Source organism: Gossypium arboreum, chromosome 5 (assembly GCF_025698485.1).
Source record: "Gossypium arboreum isolate Shixiya-1 chromosome 5, ASM2569848v2, whole genome shotgun sequence".
In the NCBI taxonomy this organism is placed as follows: domain Eukaryota; kingdom Viridiplantae; phylum Streptophyta; class Magnoliopsida; order Malvales; family Malvaceae; genus Gossypium; species Gossypium arboreum.
This window is the reverse complement of record NC_069074.1, coordinates 91,360,362-91,383,228: the sequence shown is the minus strand read 5'-3', so window position 1 is coordinate 91,383,228 and position 22,867 is coordinate 91,360,362. Positions and strand designations below refer to the sequence as shown.

The following is a 22,867-nucleotide window of genomic DNA, read 5'->3' as shown; positions in this document are numbered from 1 at the left end:
ATAACATGTAATTAGCTATATTGTAACAAGATTATAATTTAACATGTTTAATTTTTTAATTTAACTTGAACAATTTCACTCGATTCGGCTCGATTCAAATTTCATTTCACTTGACTCGATTTGAAAAAATTCAAATCAAGTTAGGATGATAAAATATGATTAATCAATTGGATTAATATGAAAATTTTTCACTCAATTCGATCGAACGTTCATTCCTATTCATAGATGTCAAAGTAGTATAATCATGACTAATAATTACTTTGATTCCAATAGACATGAAAAATTCATTGATATTAATAATCACATTGAACTTGACACTAATGTGTGTTAAAATATCCCTAAAAATCTATTTCAAAAAAAAAACTTTTGAATATACATATTTTAATAAATAACCATTACATTTATAATATAAAAAAATTAATATAAAATTAAAATTAAAATTAAAAATATTAATAAAACTTTAATAAAAGACAAGTAATAAATTCTAGTCTTTAACTAAAAATAATGTATATAACTAAAATCCATTAACTAAAATTAATTTATTGTTAAATTATGCATTAAAACATAGTACTTGCCTGGCGTAAATAATTACAATTAGATAGTCAAAATTACTGAATTAATTTACAAAATATAATGTATTAAATATTATTGGCTCTCTTTTCAATGAGGTTCTCTTTTGATTAAATAAAGAAAGATTGGTACGCAATACAATTAAGAAATTGGAGGCTGCAATCATTCCAACCTGTTTTCCACTTTCTTGTGTTTTCTATCTCATTTGTTACTATTCATTGACTTCAACTCCCTTCCCTGTTAACCCCAATTATACACAATCCATCTCCATTTCTTTCCCTCAATTTCCCTTTCCTTCTTCATCTCTCTCTTTGATTTCTTTGTCCCAATTCCACCATGTCTGTCTTTGGAGAGGCTGCTCTTTCTGCCTTTTTGGAGCTCTTGTCTGCCAAGTTGCTTGACTCTGTACTGAACTTTGTGGCCGATCACCGGCAAGTCCACCAGCAACTCAAGCTGTGGCAATCCATATTACCCGAGATCAAAGCAGTGTTGAACCATGCAGAGGAGAAACAGATCAAGGACGAGGCTGTGAAGAATTGGTTGGACGATCTCCAAGACTTAGCTTACGATGTGGATGACATCTTGGACGAGTTCGCTTACCAAGAGTTACGTCTCAAGCTCCAAAAAACTCAAGCACAAGCCAGCACTAGTAAGGTACAGAAACTCATTCCAACCTGCTGTACTGGTGGTCATTTCTCTCCAATCTCTTTTATGTTTAATGCTAAGATGATTTCAAAGATAAAAGCAGTCACTGATAGACTGAATAGTTTGAACACTCGAAGAAGTAGTTTGGGGTTGAATGAGATCATGTCTCAAGGCGCAAATTCCAAGGGAAAGAAACCCAGGCTACAACCAACTTCCTTGATGGATGGAGCTGTGGAGTATGTTGGTAGAGCCAGTGAGAAGCAAGAAATGCTTGAGTTGCTCAAAAGTAACAATTCCGATGGAGTTTGTGTCCTTTCCATCGTTGGCATGGGCGGGATGGGGAAAACAACTCTTGCTCAGCTTGTTTACAATGATCCCAGCATTAAGGAGTCTTTCGATCACAAGTCCTGGGTATGCGTTTCTGACGATTTTGATGCTGTTAACATAACAAAGACGATTTTAAGATCCCTCGATGCTGACTCACGTGATGAGAATGACTTGAACTTGCTTCAAGTCAAATTGAAGGAGAAGTTATCTGGAAAAAGGTACTTGCTTGTTTTAGATGACATTTGGAACGAGAGTTACGGTGATTGGACCATCTTACGGGCTCCATTTGGGGCAGGAACCAAGATTATTGTAACAACTCGACTCGAAAAGGTTTCATCTAATGTAGATTCGATGAAAGCGTTTTACTTGGATAAACTCTCGCATCATGATTGTTTATCCATATTTGCTCAGCTTGCATTGAAAGCAAGAAGCTTTGATGGGCATCCCCAATTTAAAGAAATTGGAGAGAACATAGTGAGAAGGTGCAACGGCTTACCTTTGGCTGCAAAAGCCATTGGAAGCTTATTACGGACAGTTACGGATCATAGTGAATGGGAAAAAGTATATGAGAGCGAGATATGGGACCTGCCAGAAGATCCATGTGGCTTAATTCCAGCCTTGCGATTAAGCTACCATTATCTTCCTCCGCATCTCAAAAGATGCTTTGCATACTGCTCCATATTTCCTAAAGATTATGAATTTGAAGAAGAAGAGATAATCTTGTTATGGAGAGCAGAAGGTTTCTTGCAATCAAAAGCTAAAATTCAAGGCAAAGGTCTTGGAAACCAATATTTTCAAGATCTAGTGTCAAGGTCATTTTTTCAAATATCTAGTAAGGACAAATCCCGTTTCGTGATGCATGATCTTATGAATGATTTAGCTCAATTAGTTGCTGGAGAAATATGTTGCAGACTGGAGGGTGAAAAGCAACAAAAGTTTTCGCATCGTTCTCGTCACTCAACTTTTGTTAGCGATGATTGGTATCACATTGTAAAGAAGTTTGAAGCATTTTATCAAATGACTTCTCTACGTACTTTTCTACCCTTATTGCATCAAGGAGATCGTTTCTATTTAACTAGTGTTGTCTTGGAAGATCTGTTGCCAAGACTTAGCTACGTAAGGGTTCTTTCTTTGTCTGGGTATGAGATCTATGATTTGCCCGACCTTTTTGAAAATTTAAAACATCTACGCTACTTAAATTTTTCTAGAACCCGAATTAAATGTTTACCTGATTCTTTGTGTACTCTTTATCATTTGGAGACTTTAATATTAAGAGATTGTTCAAAGCTCAAAAATTTACCCTCGAATATCGGAAACCTTGTCAACTTGTATTTTCTTGATATTAGAGGTGCGGGTTCAATAAAAAGGATGCCCTCCGGATTTGATCAGCTCACCAAGCTTCAAACGTTATCTAATTTTGTTATAGGGGAAGGTGATGGACATCTTATTAGAGAATTGAAAAATTTGTCAAACCTTAGAGGTAATTTTTGTCTTTCTGGATTGGAGAATGTTAATGGTCAAGATGCGAGGGAAGCTAAGTTAAATGAGAAGCTAGGGATTGATGGGTTAGAACTACAATGGGGTACAGACTTGGAGAATAGTACAAGGAAAGAAGAAGTTGAAGAGCGGGCGTTGGACTTTCTTCGTCCTCAGAAAAAGCTTGAGCAACTCATCATTGAGAATTATGGTGGTGTAAAATTCTCATCTTGGATAGCAGATTCTTCCTTCAAGAATTTGTCGTCTTTGAAGCTTCGCAATTGTAAAAACTGCAAATCACTACCATCAGTTGGAAGGTTGCCGTTGTTAAAAGATCTTTCAATTATTGGTTTTGATCAAGTACAAAAGATTGGTGTTGAGTTCTTTGGAGAAAATCAATTGAATCCATTTGCATCATTAGAGATTCTGTCTTTTGAGAATCTTCCAAACTGGAAAGAGTGGGACACTTGTGAAGGAGACGAGAAGGTTTTGAAACTCCCCAGCCTTCGTGAGCTTTCAATCAAAACCTGTCCTCAATTGTTGGGAAGGTTGCCTACCCATCTTCCTTTCTTGCAAAAACTTGAAATTCATAGGTGTGCGAGTTTGGTGGTTTCAATATCAAGTTTCCCGTTACTGTTTAAATTCAGTATAGGAGGGTGTGCAGAACTGGTGGATGGTTGCTCTTCTCCTGCGAAGGAGGTTTCCTCTTTGCAAATTTTGTCTCTTTCTAACATTTCAAAGTTTAATATTCCAGCAGATAGGACAATGTTGAGGTTTGGAAACTCAGAATATTTTGAAATTCCTGGTTGGGAGGAGTTGGCGTCTCTATCACAGCATGGGTTTAGTTTAGTTGGACATCGTTTCATTTCCATTTGGCGTTGTCCTCAACTGCAGTCTTTGGAAGCCGAGGAAGCCGAATTGCAACCTGACAAGATTTCACGTGTTGAATCTCTGCAGATATATGACTGTGAAATGCTTAATAGACTGCCACAAGTCTTACATGAGCTCACTTTCCTTACAGTGATGGAAATTCATAATTGTCCAAGCTTGGTTTCTTTTGCAGAGAATAACTTACCTCCTAATTTAAAAAAGCTGAGAATTACATACTGTGAGAATTTGGAGTATCTGGTTGATGAAAAAGAAGATAATAAGAGTATGAGTAGTACCCTCTGTCTTCTTGAGGACTTGGAAATCTATAAGTGTCCGTCTCTAATGTCTTTGTCATCGAAGGGGCACAAAAATATTTGCAATCAGCTTCAACTTCTCGATATTACCGAATGCTCAAAGCTGAGTTTCCTATTTTCAAACACCAAGTTTCCCATAACGCTTAAACATTTGAGAATTGGGGAATGTCCGGAGTTGGAATACATAGCCCAAGAGTTTGAGGAAAATGCTTGTCTTGAATCTCTTCTAATTTTCAGATCTGGAATTAAATCTCTACCACGAGGACTAGACAAGCTCATCCATCTCCAAGAGATGTGGTTGGATTCGTGTTCAAATTTGGTTTCTTTCGAAGAAACTGGGTTGCTCACCACCAGCTTTAGAGCTTTCGTAGTTGATGGTTGTGGAAATTTTGGAGCCCTTCTGAAGTGCATGGCCAGCATCACCTCCCTTCGACAATTATGTGTGTGCAACTGTTCGGCTGACATATCATTTCAATCGGAGGGATTCCCTGCCAATCTCACATCACTTGAAATCTCAAACGCACCCAAAATTTATAGGTCACTTGTGGAATGGGGATTAAATAGACTCACCTCTCTTCAAGGATTGACCATCGGAGGTGGAGGTTGCTCAAATGTGGTGTCTTTCCCAGAAGAAGGGATTGGAATGATGCTGCCTCCTTCTCTCACCCGTATCTCCCTTACAGAATTTGAGAACCTGGAATTCATGTTCTCCGAGGGCTTTCAAGACCTCGCCTCTCTTAAAGAATTGGTGATCGGTAATTGTCCCAATCTAACATCTCTTCCGGAAAAAGACATGCTTCGCTCGCTTGGATGTTTATATATTTACAGTTGTCCGTTGCTGAAAGAAGAGTGCTCAAGCGATAAAGGACGAGAGTGGTCTAAGATTTCCCACATACCCTTTGTTCAAATTGATGGTAAAATAGTCATCCCGAGGGAATCGGATTGAAAGATGAGCTGCAAAATCTGTGATTGGTTTGTTCAGAGTCATGGGACAGGTACAAAAAAACCATTTCAAACATTTCTAAAAAACCATTTCAAACATTTCTAACTTTCCTTAGGAACAAGATAATAATATTAAATAGTATAAATTTATTGATTGATATTTGCAGGCATTGAAAGATAAGTTGGGGTGGAAGTGGGCTTTCAGAAAGATCCATTAAAGGAAAAGTAAAAGGATGTGACTTCTCTTGTTAAAATTTTCAAAGACAAAAGTATAAATGTTGATGAGATGTAATTGGCATATTGTGATCGAGTGTCCCTTTGCAAAATTACCACACTTCAATGGGTGGAAATGGGTGGAATTTGTCATTTAGTATTTTGTAAAAGGTTAGTAAAAGGGTGGGTGGTGGGGTTTTTACTGAAATAATTTTTAAAAAAATTATTTATTAAAATAAGTTGTCATTCCGATTATTTACGAAAATAGATTGTTTTTTTCATTTGCGCCTATCTGACAGGCGCGTTTTAATTTTTTATATTAAATTTTTTAAATAAAATATTATTTTTTTATTTTCGGATCAGTATAACCTGCGTATAGATACGAATACAGGTTGCGCCTATGTCAGAGGCGCGACTAGTTGAGCCTTTCTCAGAGGTGTGACTAATTGTGCCTATCTTAGAAGCGCAAATGGTAGGGCCTACAAGAACACTAGAAATATTAGTGAATCTGCTAATACATACTTCATCCGGATAAAGTATGCATTATTAAAATTAAATTAAAATATTAAATAAGAAATAAAATTATAAAATAATATGTTATTTGGAAAATAACTATTATTGTAATAACATACATATTTTATTAGGTATAACTATTTAAATTTTTATTTTGTACTTGTGATATATGCGTGTATATATATATATATATATATATATATATATATATATCATATTAGTGAATCTGCTAATACATACTTCATCCGGATAAAATATGCATTTTAATAACACATGAAAGATGTGGACATTAATATTTAAGGCAAACTAGTGGATTATATAGTCGATGAAAGTTGGTAATATTATAAAGTTGTTTTTAATACTCGGTTTTATTAGGTATAAGTATTTAAATTAATTTTAAAATAATTACAAACACGTAAAATTTTAACATAGTCCTAAATTACTAACAAATTAATTTTAAAATAATTATAAAAAACAAAAAATTACATTCATACAAAATATTAATCCAAAACTATAGATACTAAACATAAATATTTTATAATTAATAATTAATAACAAAAAATTACATGCATGCAACAACAGATGTTGCAGGAGAGCTACTCTTGCAAGAAGGGTAGCGGGGTGGGCGGTCTCTTCTGCTGCGGAGGGGGACTATGCAGGCAGCCCATTCGCGTCTACATGTCAGGCTCGATTAATCGCGTCTATCCGATAGGAACGACTCGTTTTTACCCGTATTTTTACCTGTATATATATTTAAATATTTTTAATAAAAATAAAAAAATAATATTTTATTTAAAAAACAATTTTTTTTAATATAAAAAATTGAATCGCGCCTGTCAGATAGGCGCGAATGAGAAAAACAACCCATTTTGATAAATAATCGGGCTGACAACTTATTTTGGTAAATAATTTTTTTTTAAAATTATTTCAATAAAAAACCCGTGGGTGGTGTTTTAGTATTTTCAGAGAGCTGAAGTGATGATGTTTGTAAACTTCTTTCTTCGCTTTGGGGTTTAATTTTGTAGTACCATTAGGTCTTCGGTTTTTCTATAATGTGAGCTTTGTCTATTGTAATGAGTTTTTTTATAGTGAGTTCATTTTTTATTCTGGCCGTGGATGTGGGATTATTCCGGAACCACGTATATTATTATGTTGTTTATTTTATTTTTTATTTTTATTTTCTTATATACTAGTTTGATATATTACGGAAGAATAAGATGAATATAAATATAAATGAGTTTAATTTGATATTAAACTTCAATCTTATAACATTTTCCTTATTTTGAATATATATTTTATTTATTCATAAAAATTGTATTTATTTAAAAGTCAAATGAGTTTAATTCGATTAGTTGAGTTTGGTTGAAGATTTTTGTATCCATTTAATAAAATTTTTTATTCAAATTTAATTTTAGTCGATATAGTTTTAACTCGGACGCATTTATCCTCTTATTTAATGGTTAGGGTGGGTTATATATAATTCTAGGTATTGTATTTTTCCTCTTATATACTTCAGCCAATGCAAGACGTAAAGCATCGAAGTCTTTCTTTTGATTGTCATTATCCTTTTTTGTTCAGTTGAATTTTTTTAAAAAAAATCAGCTTGAGGCTTATTTTAAAATATAAAAATTTTGATTTTAAGAAAAATATGGGTTTTATTTAAAAAAAAGGAGTTGTCACTAAGTATTTTTTGTTAGGTGTGATCGATCACTTATAAAATTATATTTTATAAAAGAAATTTAAAATCTCTCTAAAATGATAATTTTTAGGTATGCGTTGAAATCCCCAAAAAAAAATACTAGAGTCAATTACACGTAGGAAATGTTATAGCACCCTTACAACTATTAAAATTGGTACATTATTGATTACATGTTGTCTAAGAATCCTAAATTTTAAAATTGTGAAATATAATATTTAATTATGCTCTATTTAATTAATTACATATATAATAAAAATAATTTTATTTCTAAATGAATTAAAATTTTAAAATAATATTCAGTATCTCCTATCCATAAAGATACCAAAAATTATATTTTATTAATGAGCAAAACCCATGGATTTACTTGGTTTGGAAAAGGTTATCCCATTGTTAATAAACTTATTTTCTATTTTGGAAAAATTAGGCAAAAAGGTTGAAAAAAAAATTAGGGAGTTAGGCCGAGATTTTCTAAATTTAAGGAAATATGCCGATTTTGAAGAGAGAAATAGAAAATGTGTCCTGAGAAAAGCGCTTTCTACAAAACTCATTTTCTTTTGACAAATTGTATCTTTTTTACAATATATTTATTAAAGAGAAATTGAACTCGAACTCTCAAGAATAAAACTATTAACATTTAACCATTTGACTAAAAAAAGCTAATATGTCAAAAGAATATACGTTTTGTACAAAAGATTTTTCCCAAGATGTGTTTTATATTTCTCTTTCCAAAATACACTTATTTCCCCAAATTTAGGAAATATCGACCTAATTCCCTAACTTTTTTTATTTCGACATTTTTATCCAATTTTCTCCTTCTAATTTTTTATTTCACTTTCTTTCTTTTTTTTCCCCTCTTTTTTATTCTTTCCTATTTCAATTTTATTTCTTTCTTTCTTTTCTTCCTATTCTCTTCCTCTCTTTCCCAACCTTAGCTATCGCCAGTAAGCACCATAGCCATACTTCGGCATTTGTTTTTGGGTCCAAATAATGGCATTGGTCAACTCTTTTCCTCATTCTCTTTCATTTCCAAATAATAGCATTGGGGTTCTCCGTCGTTGATCACCTTGCTCTTGTGTTGTCACTACTTGTTCTGATGTTGTCACTGATCGGAGAAGCCACCAAACGGTCCACATTTCCTTTCTCTCTCCCATTTCTTTTCTACTTTACTTTTTTTTTTGGTTTTTAAAGCCCTTGATCGCTGTTTCACTGCCATTGCTCTCCGTCATCGAACCGAGCCACCACTATCAATGGCCTTGCCTCTAGCCAACATGCACTGTTGCTCAACCTCTTGTTTCTTTCCCTTTTTTACTGTCGCCTCTCCTGTCTAACCGATAACTCTAAAATATAGAGTTATGTTTAGCATTCTAGACTAGTAATTCATGCAAATTTTAAGTATTTGATAACAAATTTTAGGATTTTTATGACAACTTTGTCTTGTTAAATGATACTAAGATGAATTTGCTAATTTGATCATTTTATACACTAAAACACATGATTGCAGTTTTTGAAACAGTTGATGTACTGGAAGAAAAGACAGTCTTGAAGCTCACCCTTTTGGTGCTCAATGCTGTAGCATTTCTACAACATAAGCCATGTCAAAGAGGGTTGATATATGGTCATCTTTGGACCAAATTAAAGGCTATTGGACTTTGGAAATTCTCTTGACCCAACTCAAGAATTAGGTTAGCAAAAATGGATAGCTTCCAAAGGAGATAAAGCCCAAACATCCACTAAGGAGGAGAAGTCCCAACCGTCCACAAAGGTGCCCAAATCAACCACCCAAGACTTGGTAAAACATTGAAAATCAACCACAAAATTCCCATATGTGACCGTCCAACTCCCCTCCTCATTTCAAGGTTTCTTTCCCATGAATCAAGCAAAAATGTCAAAGTCATCCAATCACTCATTTCAAGGCTCTCATTTGCTAAAAATAGCTAGTCTTTACAAGTATAAATAGCCCTAGCTATTCACTCATTTCACTTATCCCTAACTCACCATCTCTTTTCCCATTCTTCATTCTTTCACTTCCCATTTGGGAGAGCAATACAAGAGTTTGAGAGAAGCATTTTAGAAGTTCTTTTAGCATCAAAATTTGGCATCTTAAAGGCAATTGTGTGAAGGAGCAAAGCAGAAGGAAGGAGGAAAAGGAACACAAGCTGAACTACGGAGAAACACCGAATTTGTCTTCTAGTTACTTTCCATTTTTTAACTTTTTAATTTGTTATGAATTGATGAACATGATTGCTAAATATTTTTTCTTTCAATTTAATTAACATCACTTAATTCTGTTGTTGTGAGATTGATTACATTCTTTTAACTTAAATTGTTAAAATTTTGTTAATGATGTTATGTGCTTTGGTTGCTTATTCATTCAGATAAAATCATGAACAATATGTTATTCATACATTATAAATGTAGGGAAACAATCCAATTAACTATTTAATCTAAGCAAAATTTGTAACACTCCTAATCCGTCTTCGTCGTTGAATTAGAGTTATGTAGCATTGCTGTACTAAACAAAACATTCATCATCAAAACAGAAACAATTATGCAATTCAAGAACTATTATTGAATAAATCAATAAAAATAACACAATTCAAATCACTGAAACAATATTAGCAAATTAATATACAATTATATGTTAAAAATAACATATATGCCATAAAATACTTTTAATATATATATATATATATATGCTATACAATTAAAATACTATTATTATCATATAAAATAATATTTTAAACTTAAATCATGTATGGGCATGTGAAAAGCTATAAAAAATTAAATTTATGTGTAACTATTTGTAATTACCTGCAATTAATCCAATTTTTATTTTGTCATTAGTTGCTTTAATTACACGTGAGAATGTTTGATTAGTTGGATCTTACATCACAGTTTATAATATTACATTATTAAATGAGATTGGTGTTCGGATCCTTTTAACATTTTGATGATCCCATTCTCACAAATGAGTAATGCATAAAAATGTCATAAAACAAAATAAATAGAAAATTATGTGAATGTGATGATTAAAGGTTATGATTATCAATCCATTTCCGAAACATTAAAATTATATATATATATATATATATATATATCACAACTATTTTGTGAAATTTTAGTTTCAAATCTTGAAGGTAATCAATTCCTCAAAAATAAACCATATAAGTAAATAAGTTATCATAATTAAATTTAGAAATTTTTATCTAAATTTATATGATAAATTAAGGTGTAATAAAATTTAATTTCTTAAATTATTATAATATTATGAATAAATTTAAGATTTTATTCAAGCCATTGGACCGTTAATGTAACACTCCTCACCCGATTTGGTCACCGAACTCGAGTTACAAGATACTACATCATTATTGAAACTTTATCACATACACATAGTTTCAAGCAAGATCAGCTTCATGACAATATACAACATTTACAGAGGTGTTTGCGGCTAAACAATCATACAACCTCAAAAATAGTTTAATACGTGTTTAAGGACCATTGAACAAATTTTCAAAGAAATCAACGTAAGTATCGATACACAACTAATGTATTGATATTTTGTAAAAATCAGTATTGGTACTAACAAGAAAAAACGGTACCAACTTAGCATTTTGTCAAATCTTGGATCCAAACATTTTATGATACTCAAGTATAAGTATCAATATTTTTACCGTAAATATTGATACTCGCGAAAATATATTGATACCAAATTAAGTTACTGTTTTCCTGCACTATCATTCCAACATTGAGATGTCGAATTCTTATAATCTGAATTCGTGCTCAAACATTTTCCTTTTCAACATGCATCCTCAACACAATATCCAACATCAAATTTACCATACTTATAATCCAGAACAACTTCAATACTTAAACTATTCAGACCAAAAATAAAACCAATAAAATAACGATTACATCCAACAAAATTCTAAAATTCCAAAATCATAATAAACCATTAAGAACATAATAATAACCTTGGACATCCACCTCTCATCCCGACCTCGGCCCATCCTTCTACCCCAAGGTCGACTGCCCTTTTCTCAATTATTGGTAGATAATATTATTGTATTAGAACTAAATCTTTATATTATTCGCTGAATTTTAACTGATCATCTATTCTTCCCACACGTACCTTTAGCTATTTAGCTTGGACAGCATCTAAAACTGTTTGTTATCCTAATCTTAATTTTCGTTTAACATATCAGTGTCGCTTTGGCCGAGTGGTTAAGACGTGTGCCTGCTAATTACATGGGATATTCTTGCGAGAGTTCAAATCTCTCAGGCGACGTTAAAATTTTTGTCAACCTCAGATGAGATGCCCGCCAACAGCGACGTCAGGGGCGGGTGTTGGTGTTGATGGAGCCTGCTTCGACAATTGCGTGCTTGGTCTCCTCTGTTGAGGTTTTCTTCCTATGTTGGCAGTGCTGGGAGTTTTGTGGTGGTTTAGCGACGGCTTCATTCGCATCTCGTTTAGCCTCTCGAGATGGGGCCTGCTCCGCCTTTCGCCTCTTCCTTTCTAGTGCTTCCTTAGCTTTAGCTACCTCCTCCAACCTGCGTTGCTCCTTTAATTTAGCCGCTTCATCTTTCTTACTCAATTCCTCTGCCTTCCTGTCTGATTCCTCCTTCTCTGTTCTCTTCGGCTTCTCTTCTTCCTCCTCTTTGATTTTACCCCTATTAGAAGCAGTTGCTGAAACACTATCTGTAGGAGCAGATTGCATAAACTTCTTTTTCTCCACAACCTTTTCCGCAAGTACCTTTTCAGCTTTTGCCACCGCCACTTCCTCTTGTGTTCGATCTTTCGAAGTTAAGCCAGACATTGTATGATCCACAAACGCTCTTCCATTTACTGCTCGACGAATTACAGGAGGCACCTTATCAGGACTAAGTACACGGCAATCTAATGTCCTCAGTCTCCACAGTGTGCTCCTTTTATTGCATCTAACATATTCTTTTCGGAATTCATCATTGTTACTCCATAAGTCCATAAATTTCTCCGCCTGAGCCATCAACTGTTTAGATCAAATATTGTACAAAATTCTTGATTTGGAAGAAATAAATCAAATGCACAACCCCACCTGGTAATACAAAAATTTTGGAGTGCCACTTTTTCCCCTTTCCAACCCAACTCATTCGCTTTATTTAAATCATCCTTGTGCTGCCATAAGTGTTTGTTCTGCAACATTCAAACAAGAGTAGCGTCGGCATATCTTTATCTTAGTTTATCAGATTCGAAGAGCAATGTATTCAATCAGAACCAGAACGAAAATGCAGGTTTGTCTATGAGTCTCGGATATGATTACGTGTCCAACTCGATTATGTTCATTCAGTCTAAGCTTACAGAATTTAAAAGTACCTTCTCATATGATTGTTTCTTTAAACTTTGCAACTGCACATACGCTTCTTGTTGGATGTCATTTGCAACTTTGAACTGGTACTACAATTCGCTTAACTTTTCGGTTTCCTCATAGTATTTTCTCTTAGTTGCCTTAGTGATCGCCTCAGCGTTTTTGAGGTTGGCTTCCTTCTTTAAAGACTATAGAAACAGAAGAATAGAATAAGTAACCAAAACATAAGTAAGTTGAAATTTTTTCCCTCTCGAGATTTCGATCATCATACCCAAATATACTAGTCTAATGTTTTTTGACACAGCTCGGATTTGGATACACAGCTCGAGATTTCTTTCTTTAAACACAGATGTGGAATAATGAAATATTTTTTGTTGACAGTTGTGTAAGTTGTGAATGGATTGTTGAATTTTTTGTTCAATCCATGCCAGCCTTTACAATAAAAGGAAAAACATTTCTATTTTAAATGACAGTTAGATTTTAGTGCTCAAAATGGTTAAATATTACTGAATTTGATGATTTTTGGAAGCAATGTGAAGAAGAAGCATGGAAGATTACTCTAACAGCCTATGAACCGAGCCCAAAAAATGTTACCAATCACCTGAACTATTGTTGAAGTTAGTTCCCATGCAACACATGCAGCAACAAAGGTTGACATGCAGCTCATGCAGATTCATGCACGTAAGAATTCATGCACATAAGTTGTCCAGGTAAAGTACGTGCAACTGAAAATGTTAATGCTACTGTTTCATCTCAGTTTCATTTTGTCATTTTTTTAACAATGTTTTTGTAATTTAGTTCATTTTGAATGACAAATTGATGTAACTTGATGGTCAAAGAGCTGGTTACCAGCTTTGTTTAAGTGTGCAAGTAATATCACCTAGTCCCAATGTAATAAGTGGAGTTAGGTAGTGTTTAGGTTAATTTTTTGACCAGCCAATGACTGGTATATGTAATGGCTTTGAGCCAAAGTTTTTTCTGAATGAAATCATCAGATTATGCTCCATCTTTCTTTGCCTTCAAAATTATGTTCTCCATTCATGGTAGAAGCTCAAAGCTTAAACTCCAAGCATTTTTCCTTCATTCTTTATCCGGGTATAATACACTGCTGTTAAAGTCCAGATTAAAGTTCTTACTTCATCTGGTTAAAGTGTGCCAAATCTCTAACAATTGGTATCAAGAGCTGTTATCTTAGAGGACCTGTTTCATATTCAATATAAAATAGATTGGCTTCATCAGTTTTTTCTCCTGCAGCACTACTAGTCTTTAATGGTGAAGGGTTCCACATATGGCAGGTTAAGATGATGACTTACCTGCAGGCCTTTGATCTGTGGGAAGTTGTCAACATAGATGCTGAGCCAGCTCCACTCAGAGCCAACCCTACAGTGGCTCAAATCAAACATCACGCAGGTGAGAGGACTAAAAGACACAAAGCCATGTCATGCATTCAGAACTGTGTTTCTGATGTCATCTTTACCAGGATCATGGCTTGTGAGACTCCCTAGCAAGCTTGGGACAAGCTCAAGGAGGAGTTCCAAGGTACTAAGAGGACAAGGTAGTAGCAATTGTTGAATCTGAGAAGGGAGTTCGAGAACCTGAAGATGAAAGAAGAAGAAACTATCAAGAAGTATTCTGACAGAATCATGGCTGTAGTTAACAGCATAAGGCTTCTTGGTGAGCAATTTGATGAGGCAAGGATTGTGGAGAAAGTGCTCTCTACCTTACCAGAAAGGTATGAAGCTAAAATATCCTCCTTAAAGGATTCAAGAGACCTAGCAAGCATCTCCTTAACTGAGCTCATTAATGCCCTCTATGCTTAGGAGCAAAGGAGAGTTAGCAGGATGGAGGAGTACCAAGAGGGTGCTTTTCTAGCTAAGACCAAGTCTGCTTCAAGTTCCTCAGCCTACAAAGGCAAGAAGAACTGGAAAAATAGGCCTAAGCCTGATGCTGCAAGAGGAGGAGATCGACTCTGCAGATTTTGTAAAAGGCCTGGTCATCCAGAGACCAGATGCTGGTTCAGGCCAGATGCTGTGTGTCAACACTGCAAGAAGAAGGGCCATGCTGAAAGAGTCTACAAAGAAAAATGCAGACCTGGCCAAAACCAACAACACAAGGGTGAAGAAGCTCGAGTGGCTGAAGACAACAGTGACCATGAAGAACAGGTCTTTGCTGTGTCATGTCTAGCTGGTCAAAGCAAAGGCTCATAATGGTGGTTGCTGGACAGTGGCTGCACCAACCACAGGTCACCAGATGCAACCATTTTTAAAACCTTGGACAGATCTTGCAAGACCAAAGTGAAAGTTGGCAATAGAAAGTTCATAAAAGCTGAAGGAAAAGGGGATGTGCTGATATGCACTCCTACAGGCAATAAAGTCATTCCAAATGTGCTGTTGGTACCTGAGATTGATAGGAACCTACTTAGCATTTCTCAACTGCTAGAAAAATGGTACTCAGTTGTGTTTAAGGACCAGGAGTGCCAAATCACTGATCCAAATAGATCAAGCCTCATAACAGTCACTATAAGTGACAAATGCTTTGAAGTCAACTGGTCAGGTGACTCATACTCAGCCCATGTTGCTTCAATTGAAGACACCAAGCTTTGGCATCAATGACTTGGTCATGCCAACTTTAAATCTATGGCTCGGATGGTCAGCAAGGAAATGGTTGAAAACTTCACCAAGACAGTTCAGATTGAAGATATTTATGAGGTTTGTCAGATGGGAAAGCAAGCTAGGCTTCCATTTCCTACAAACACCACCTGGAGAGCATCAAACAAGTTGGAATTGGTGCATACTGATGTTTGTGGCCCCATGAGGACTGAATCACTAAGTGGCAACAGGTACTTTATTCTCTTCAGTGATGACTGTACCAGATATTGCTGGATTACTTTTTGAAGCATAAGTCTGAAGTTGTTCAAGTGTTTATGAAGTTTAAAGCTGCAGTGGAAACAGAAACAGGCTGCAAGATAAAGACCATTAGGTCTGATAATGGAACAAAGTATACTTCATCCGGGTTTAATACCTTTTGTGATGATGCTGGCATCAAACACCAGCTAACCAATGTTTACACACCCTAACAAAATGGGGTTAGTGCAAGGAAGAATAGGAGCTTGATGGATATGGCCAGATGCTTATTGTTTGAGAAAAATTTGCCCAAGACCATGTGGGCTGAAGCTGTCAATACTGCTGTCTACATTCAGAATAGGCTTCCAACCAAAGCACTTGCTCACAAGACACCTTTTGAGGCCTGATTTTGGTTCAAGCCATCATTGGCTCATATGAAAGTCTTTGGTTGCCTATGTTACAGCCAAGTACCAGCTGTAAAGAGGGATAAGTTGTCCAAAAGAGCTATTCTTGGTATTTTAGCTGGGAATAGTACAGTCAAAAAGGGTTATAGGAATCTAGATCCTTTAACCAACAAAGTCCAAGTGAGCAGAGATGTGGTGTTTGATGAAAAGGCTTATTGGAATTGGGAAAAAAATGAACCTGAAGTCATTTCTGAAGAACTTATGACAGATCAGTTTGAATCTGATCAAAATGATCCAGAGATGGATGTTGATGATGAACTAGTCAGGGGTACAAGGACTTTGGCTGATGTTTATGAGAGGGCTCATGTTGCACAAGAAGAACCATGCAGTTTTGAAGAAGCTGAAGCTGATGAAGGATGGAAACAGGCTATGGCTGATGAAATTGCCATGATCGAGAAGAACCAAACATGGGAATTGGTTCCTAGACCAGCCAAGAGGAAGGTTATTGGAGTAAAGTAGATCTATCGAGCCAAGCAAAATGCTGATGGGAGCTTAAACAAACTGAAGGCCAGGTTTGTAGTCAAAGGATTCAGCCAGAAGTATGGCCTGGACTACCTGGAAACATTTGCACCAGTGGCTAGGCTAGACACCATCAGGTTACTGGTTGCCTTGGCAGCTCAGATGCAATGGAAAATCAACCAGCTTGATGTGAAGTCTGCATTTCTCAATGGCTTCCTTGAAGAAGAGATCTACATTGATCAGCCTCAAGGCTTCATTGTATCTGGCAAAGAATAAATGGTGTACAGGCTTAAGAAGGCATTATATGGCCTGAAACAAGCTCCTAGAGCCTGGTATGCTCGAATTGACAGGTACTTGGTCAGTTTGGGATTTTAAAGAAGCCTCAGCGAGCCAACATTGTATGTTAAGAAGAAAGGAGTTGAAACACAGCTCATTGTGTCTCTCTATGTTGGTGATCTTTTGGTCACAGGAGGAGACCAAGTAATGTTGGCTGATTTTAAAGCCAAAATGGAGCAGGAGTTTGAAATGTCTGATTTAGGAAGGATGACTTATTTCCTTGGCATAGAAGTGACTCAAGCTCAAGGAGGAATCTTTCTAAGTTAGAGAACGTTTGCCTTGAAGGTTTTGTCTAAGTTCTCAATGGAGAATTGTAAGCCAACAAGTACTCCGATTGCTGTTGGAATGAAGCTGTCAAACCAAGGAGATCATGAACCAGTCAATAAGTCTACTTACAGGAGCCTAGTTGGTTGTTTGTTATATTTAACTGCTACTTGGCCAAACATTATGTTTGCTGTCAGTTTGCTCTCAAGATTCATGCATTGTTGCAATGAGAAGCACTTTTAAGCTGCCAAACGAGTGCTTAGATATATCAAGGGTACTTTAAGCCATGGGATGCTATTTAACAAGGCTGAAAGTTTGAAGCTTGTTGGATACACAGATAGTGACTGGGCTGGTTCAAGTGATGATATGAAAAGCAACTCTGGAGATACTTTTACCCTTGGCTCAACCATGTTTTGTTGGAGCTCAAGGAAACAATCAATGGTGGCTCAATCAACAGCAGAAGCTGAATATGTTGTAGCTACCAATGCTGTAAATCAAGCTATATGGCTGAGAAAAATTCTAGCTGATCTTAACCTACATCAAAGGGAGGCAACAGAGATCTTTTGTGACAACAAGTCTGCTGTTGCAATTACAAAGAATCCTGTATTCCATGGTAGAACGAAGCACTTCAGCATCAAATTACATGTGATAAGGGAGATGGAACAAGCTCGAGAGGTGGAGCTGATTCATTGCAATTAAGAAGAACAGGTTGCTAATATCTTTACAAAGGCCCTTGGTGTGTCAAGATTTATAAAATTGAGAACGCAGCTAGGTGTTACAAGCATGGAAACTAAGGAGGAGTGTTGAAGTTAGTTCCCATGCAACACATGCAGCAACAAAGGTTCACATGCAGCTCATGCAGATTCATGCACGTAAGAATTCATGCACATAAGTTGTCCGGGTAAAATACGTGCAACTGAAGATGTTAATCTACTGTTTCATCTCAGTTTCATTTTGTCATTTTTTTTAACAATGTTTTTGTAATTTAGTTCATTTTGAATGACAAATTGATGTAACTTGATGGTCAAAGAGCTGGTTACCAGCTTTGTTTAAGTGTGCAAGTAATATCACCTAGTTCCAATGTAATAAGTGGAGTTAGGTAGTGTTTAGGTTGATTTTTTGACCAGCCAATGACTAGTATATGTAATGGCTTTGAGCCAAAGTTTTTTTTAAATGAAATCATCAGATTTTCTTTCTATATGCTCCATCTTTCTTTGCCTTCAAAATTTTGTTATCCATTCATGGTAGAAGCTCAAAGCTTGAACTCCAAGCATTTTTCCTTCATTCTTTATCCGGGTATAATACACTGCTGTTAAAGTCCAGATTAAAGTTCTTACTTCATTTGGTTAAAGTGTGCCAAATCTCCAACAACTATCATGTTAACAAGTAAATTATAACTTTCTATTTTATCTCTCTTTTTTCACTTTTTTATATAAAAAATGGTCATACATTAAGCATTAGAAAAGAAATTACATAGATTGAAATTTGAAATATAGACTCGAATGTAACAAAATAAAAATATCTACAAGGGCTAACTAAGCTAAACTCTTAGTTACTCTTGTTTCCATTACTGTCTATGTTAAATAACAATTTATCATATTTATATTTTGGATCATTAACTCTTATTGAGTTGTTATAATCATAGGACTTTAGCTTAATGATAAAAATATCATTATTTAGATGGATGAAAGCCAATGGTTCCAATGTTAGTTCCCTTTAACAAGTTACCATCTCCTGAAACTTTCTTAATTTGTATGTTAAATGCAGGCGTTATATATTGTATTAGATAATTTGTTGCAGGGTTCTTGAAAGAACTATGTCCAACCAACCCTTAGAATTTAAGGATGTTATTACTAATAGCACGAGAAGATCCTTGAGGGGTAAACATAAGAAGTACACTGGTCCATGCATATCAATCCAATTGATAGGTGCTAGAGATGCAAGAAGAACTGGGATAAGAATCGCAAAAGACTAGCTAAGTGTGTCCTTGGTTTTGGCCACAAAACTCGTGGAGGGAATAAGGGAGAATACTATTTGGTTACCGATAATTCTGATGATGATGTCGTAAACCTTAAACCAGGAATTTACGTCACGTTGTGATTCAAAAGAGACCATTATGGATAATTTTTACCCATGATATGAAAATTAAATTGTCACAAGAGCTAATGGTTCAAAACCATAAAACAATTGATGGTCGTGGAGCAAATGTTCATATAGCATATGGATGTGGCATTACACCTTAATTTGTGCACAATGTCATAATTCATAACATTCATATTCATCGCACTGTTAAAAGTAGTGGTGGCCTAATAAGGGACTCTGAAGATCATTATGGTTATCACATAGTTGGTAATAGAGATGGGATTTCCATATTTTGATCATCAAAGATTTGGCTTGATTATATTTCCGAGTGTCATGACGGGCGCATCGATGCAATACAAGGTTTTACTGCCATTACCATATCAAATTGCCATTTCGCCCATCATGATCATTGATGTTTTACCTTAAAATACTCAAGATGGTACACATTTTGTAATCTAGTTTTCAACTAAACATTATTAGATTTTTCTTTCAGGTGATCTTGTTAGGTGCAAGTGATACCTATTCTAAATATCAATATATGCAAGTCACACTTGCATCAACCATTTTCGCAAGGAATTGATACAAAGAATGCCTTGATGTCGTTTGGGATACTTTCATGTCGTCAACAACGACTACACTCATTGGAAATTGTATGCCATTGGTGGTAGCACACATCCCACCATTAGTAGCCAAGGCAACAGGTTCATTGCTCCATATGACCCCCTAACTAAAGAGGTAAATGGAAATATAACAAATTAATCGGTAACATTTATTAATTTTATATTGTAGTAAGCACAATGCAATTGAAAATGTACCTATGGTTATTCACCTAAATTGTTTTGTTCAATGCATTTCTATAGATACCCCATAGGAACTATGCACTAGATTCAGAATGGAGGAATTAGATATGAAGATCAGAAAGAGACCCGTTCATGAATGGAGCATTTTTTGTAACATTTGGGCCAGCCTCACCTCCCCATTTAAAATTCAAAAAGAATGATATAATTAAAACTAAGTCTGCAACATTCATCGGAAGACTCACTAGATTCTCTTGGACTCTTAAATGTAAGGAAGGAGCTAAGTGCTAAAAATAACTCTCAGTTCTACTAAAGTTCACAACAATTTGTTTTCCTTTGATGCATCAAAAAAATTAAATCTCCTTTGAAAATGTGAGTATGGTATGGGCTAACAGGATATATATATATATATATATATATATAAATGTAACCAATGTATTAAATTTTCTTAGATTTAATAAAATTAATGCATTAGATGTAAAAATTTCTAGACTAATTTTTAAAAGGATAAATTACACCAATAGTCATTCAACTTTGATGTAGCTGACAAAACAGTCACTCTGGTTTCAATTCAATCACTCAACTTTCAAAAAATGATAAATCGGTCACTACCGTTACAAACGTAACAAAAAGTGGTGGCTCGTTAACTTGCCATGTTAGCATCCCACATGGGAACGACAACCTCTACAACATCACCTATTAACTTGCAGTAGTAGAAGAAGAAGAAGAATAAAGAGAAATAAAGAAAAAAAAATTCCCTACTCAGGTCACCTTTGATTCATCAACAGCGACCTTTACATCATCCCCAATCTCCTACCTTATAGGAATTCGACCCTCTCCCCGACTGTAACACCCCGAACCCGAGACCATCGCCGGTGTCGGACACGAGGGGTTAGCAAGCCAAGTTCACTTGTTTTGCCCATCCATTGGACATTTCCAGTCAGGCTGGAAAAACTGCGTCACTGTCGCCTTAAAAATCATATCTCGAGTTTCAAAACTCGGAAACTGGTTTCGTAAATTTTCCCTGAATTTAGACTCATATATCCATCCATGGATTTATTTCTAGAATTTTTGGTCGGGCCAATTGGTACAGTTTATTAGTTAAAGTCACCCATGTTACAGGGATCGACTGCTCTGACCTTCGCGCGGTATAACTTGAATATCTCTCTGTACAGGGCTTTAATGCTGGTGCTGTTTGTTTCTAATGAAACTAGACTCAAAATGGAATCTTTACATATAAGGTATGTCTCCTAATTATTTCTGGATAATTTATAGTAAATTTTTAAAGTTGCGACAGGGAACCCAGAAACTGTTCTGGCCCTGTCTTACAATAGCTTTAATATCTCTTAACATGTAACTCCTATGACCATTTCGTTTCTTCCATATGAAAATAGACTCATCAATGTTCATTTACATAGCTGATTCACTATTTAATACCATTCCTACAAATTTTGGTGATTTTTCACATTCACGTTACTGCTGCTGGCAGCATCTGTTTTAAGGTAGGTCTTACCTATTTTGTAGTCTCCATGAACCAACTAGTCTTGCCTTACATAGGTCCACATATGATCATTTTAACCATGCCAATGGCTGATCATGTGACCAACATTCCCATTTCCAATTCATAGTCACATCATGACACCATATATATATATACAAACCGCAAATAGTTTAAGTTGATACTTCACTATTACGAGCCATTTTCGCATGGCCGTATACATATACATCATAACATATTTAAACCAACAAGGGTAGTCCTATACATGCCATTTCAAGTTCAACCAAGAATTTATACCAAAATGGGGGCTTGATAGTGTGGATGACTTCGACTTCAATGATCCCGAATCCGATTGCTATCGAGCGAAATCTAGAAAACTGAGAGCCAAAGTAGCGGAGTAAGCATTTTTATGCTTAGTAAGTCTCAAGGAATATAATCAACTCTAATTACAGCAATACATTCACATAGTTAAATGCATCATTTCATTAATGCACATTCACATAATCATACTTACTTCACCATCCCAACTCTTATGTTCATACACAAATAACGGCTTCATTAAGGCCGATAACTCGTTCCATCATAGGAGCGGATATTCACACGCTCTTACTCCTAGCGCACAAAGCACACACCGCACTTACCTTGTCATTGGGAAATTTCACAAGTGCATTAGCTGAAATTTTCCAGCAAGCTTATAATTTTCAAATCACATACCTTCGGAGTTTAACCGGATGTCGCTACTCGATCAATCGCCTTCGGGACATAGCCCGGTTATGGTAACCCGCACCAAGGCCTACGGGACTTAACCCGGATATCACGATTTGCACAAATGCCTTCGGGTCTTAGCCCGGATAGAATGACTCGCACGAATGCCTTCGGGTCTTAGCCCGGATGTAGCCACTAGCACAATTGCCTTCGGGTCTTAACCCGGTTATAATTTCCAGCATAATTGTCTTCGGGGCTTAGCCCGGATATCATTCAATTTCTCATGCACACATACATCAATAATCATTGGACATACATATTTATTTTCGTTACTAAGGCTCAAACACAATTATAATCACTAACATAATCGCCTTCGGGACTTAGCCCGGTATCATTCAATACTCATACACACATAAATCAATAATCAATACATCCATATTTCATTCCACATAATTCAAGTAAGGTCACTTCTTGAGGACTTACCTCGGATGTTGTCGAACGGCTTTTA

At 35.6% G+C, this 22,867-nt stretch overlaps 2 protein-coding genes and 1 pseudogene across 2 annotated transcripts; all 3 read left to right on the top strand.

Moving 5' to 3' along the window:
- Positions 1-671: 671 nt before the first annotated feature.
- On the top strand, positions 672-5,612 carry LOC108450830 (putative disease resistance protein RGA4). The gene is made up of 2 exons (XM_017748602.2): positions 672-5,197; positions 5,312-5,612. The coding sequence occupies exon 1, from the start codon at positions 907-909 to the stop codon at positions 5,146-5,148; it is 4,242 nt and encodes a 1,413-aa protein (XP_017604091.2). The 5' UTR covers positions 672-906; the 3' UTR covers positions 5,149-5,197; positions 5,312-5,612.
- A 7,219-nt stretch (positions 5,613-12,831) lies between these two features.
- LOC108451059 (uncharacterized) lies at positions 12,832-15,523 on the top strand. The gene is made up of 6 exons (XM_017748793.1): positions 12,832-12,837; positions 14,207-14,321; positions 14,392-14,450; positions 14,513-14,620; positions 14,732-15,084; positions 15,136-15,523. The coding sequence occupies exons 1-6, from the start codon at positions 12,832-12,834 to the stop codon at positions 15,521-15,523; spliced, it is 1,029 nt and encodes a 342-aa protein (XP_017604282.1).
- Positions 15,524-16,953: 1,430 nt separating this feature from the next.
- On the top strand, positions 16,954-20,447 carry LOC128292742 (pectate lyase-like; annotated as a pseudogene).
- Positions 20,448-22,867: the final 2,420 nt, after the last annotated feature.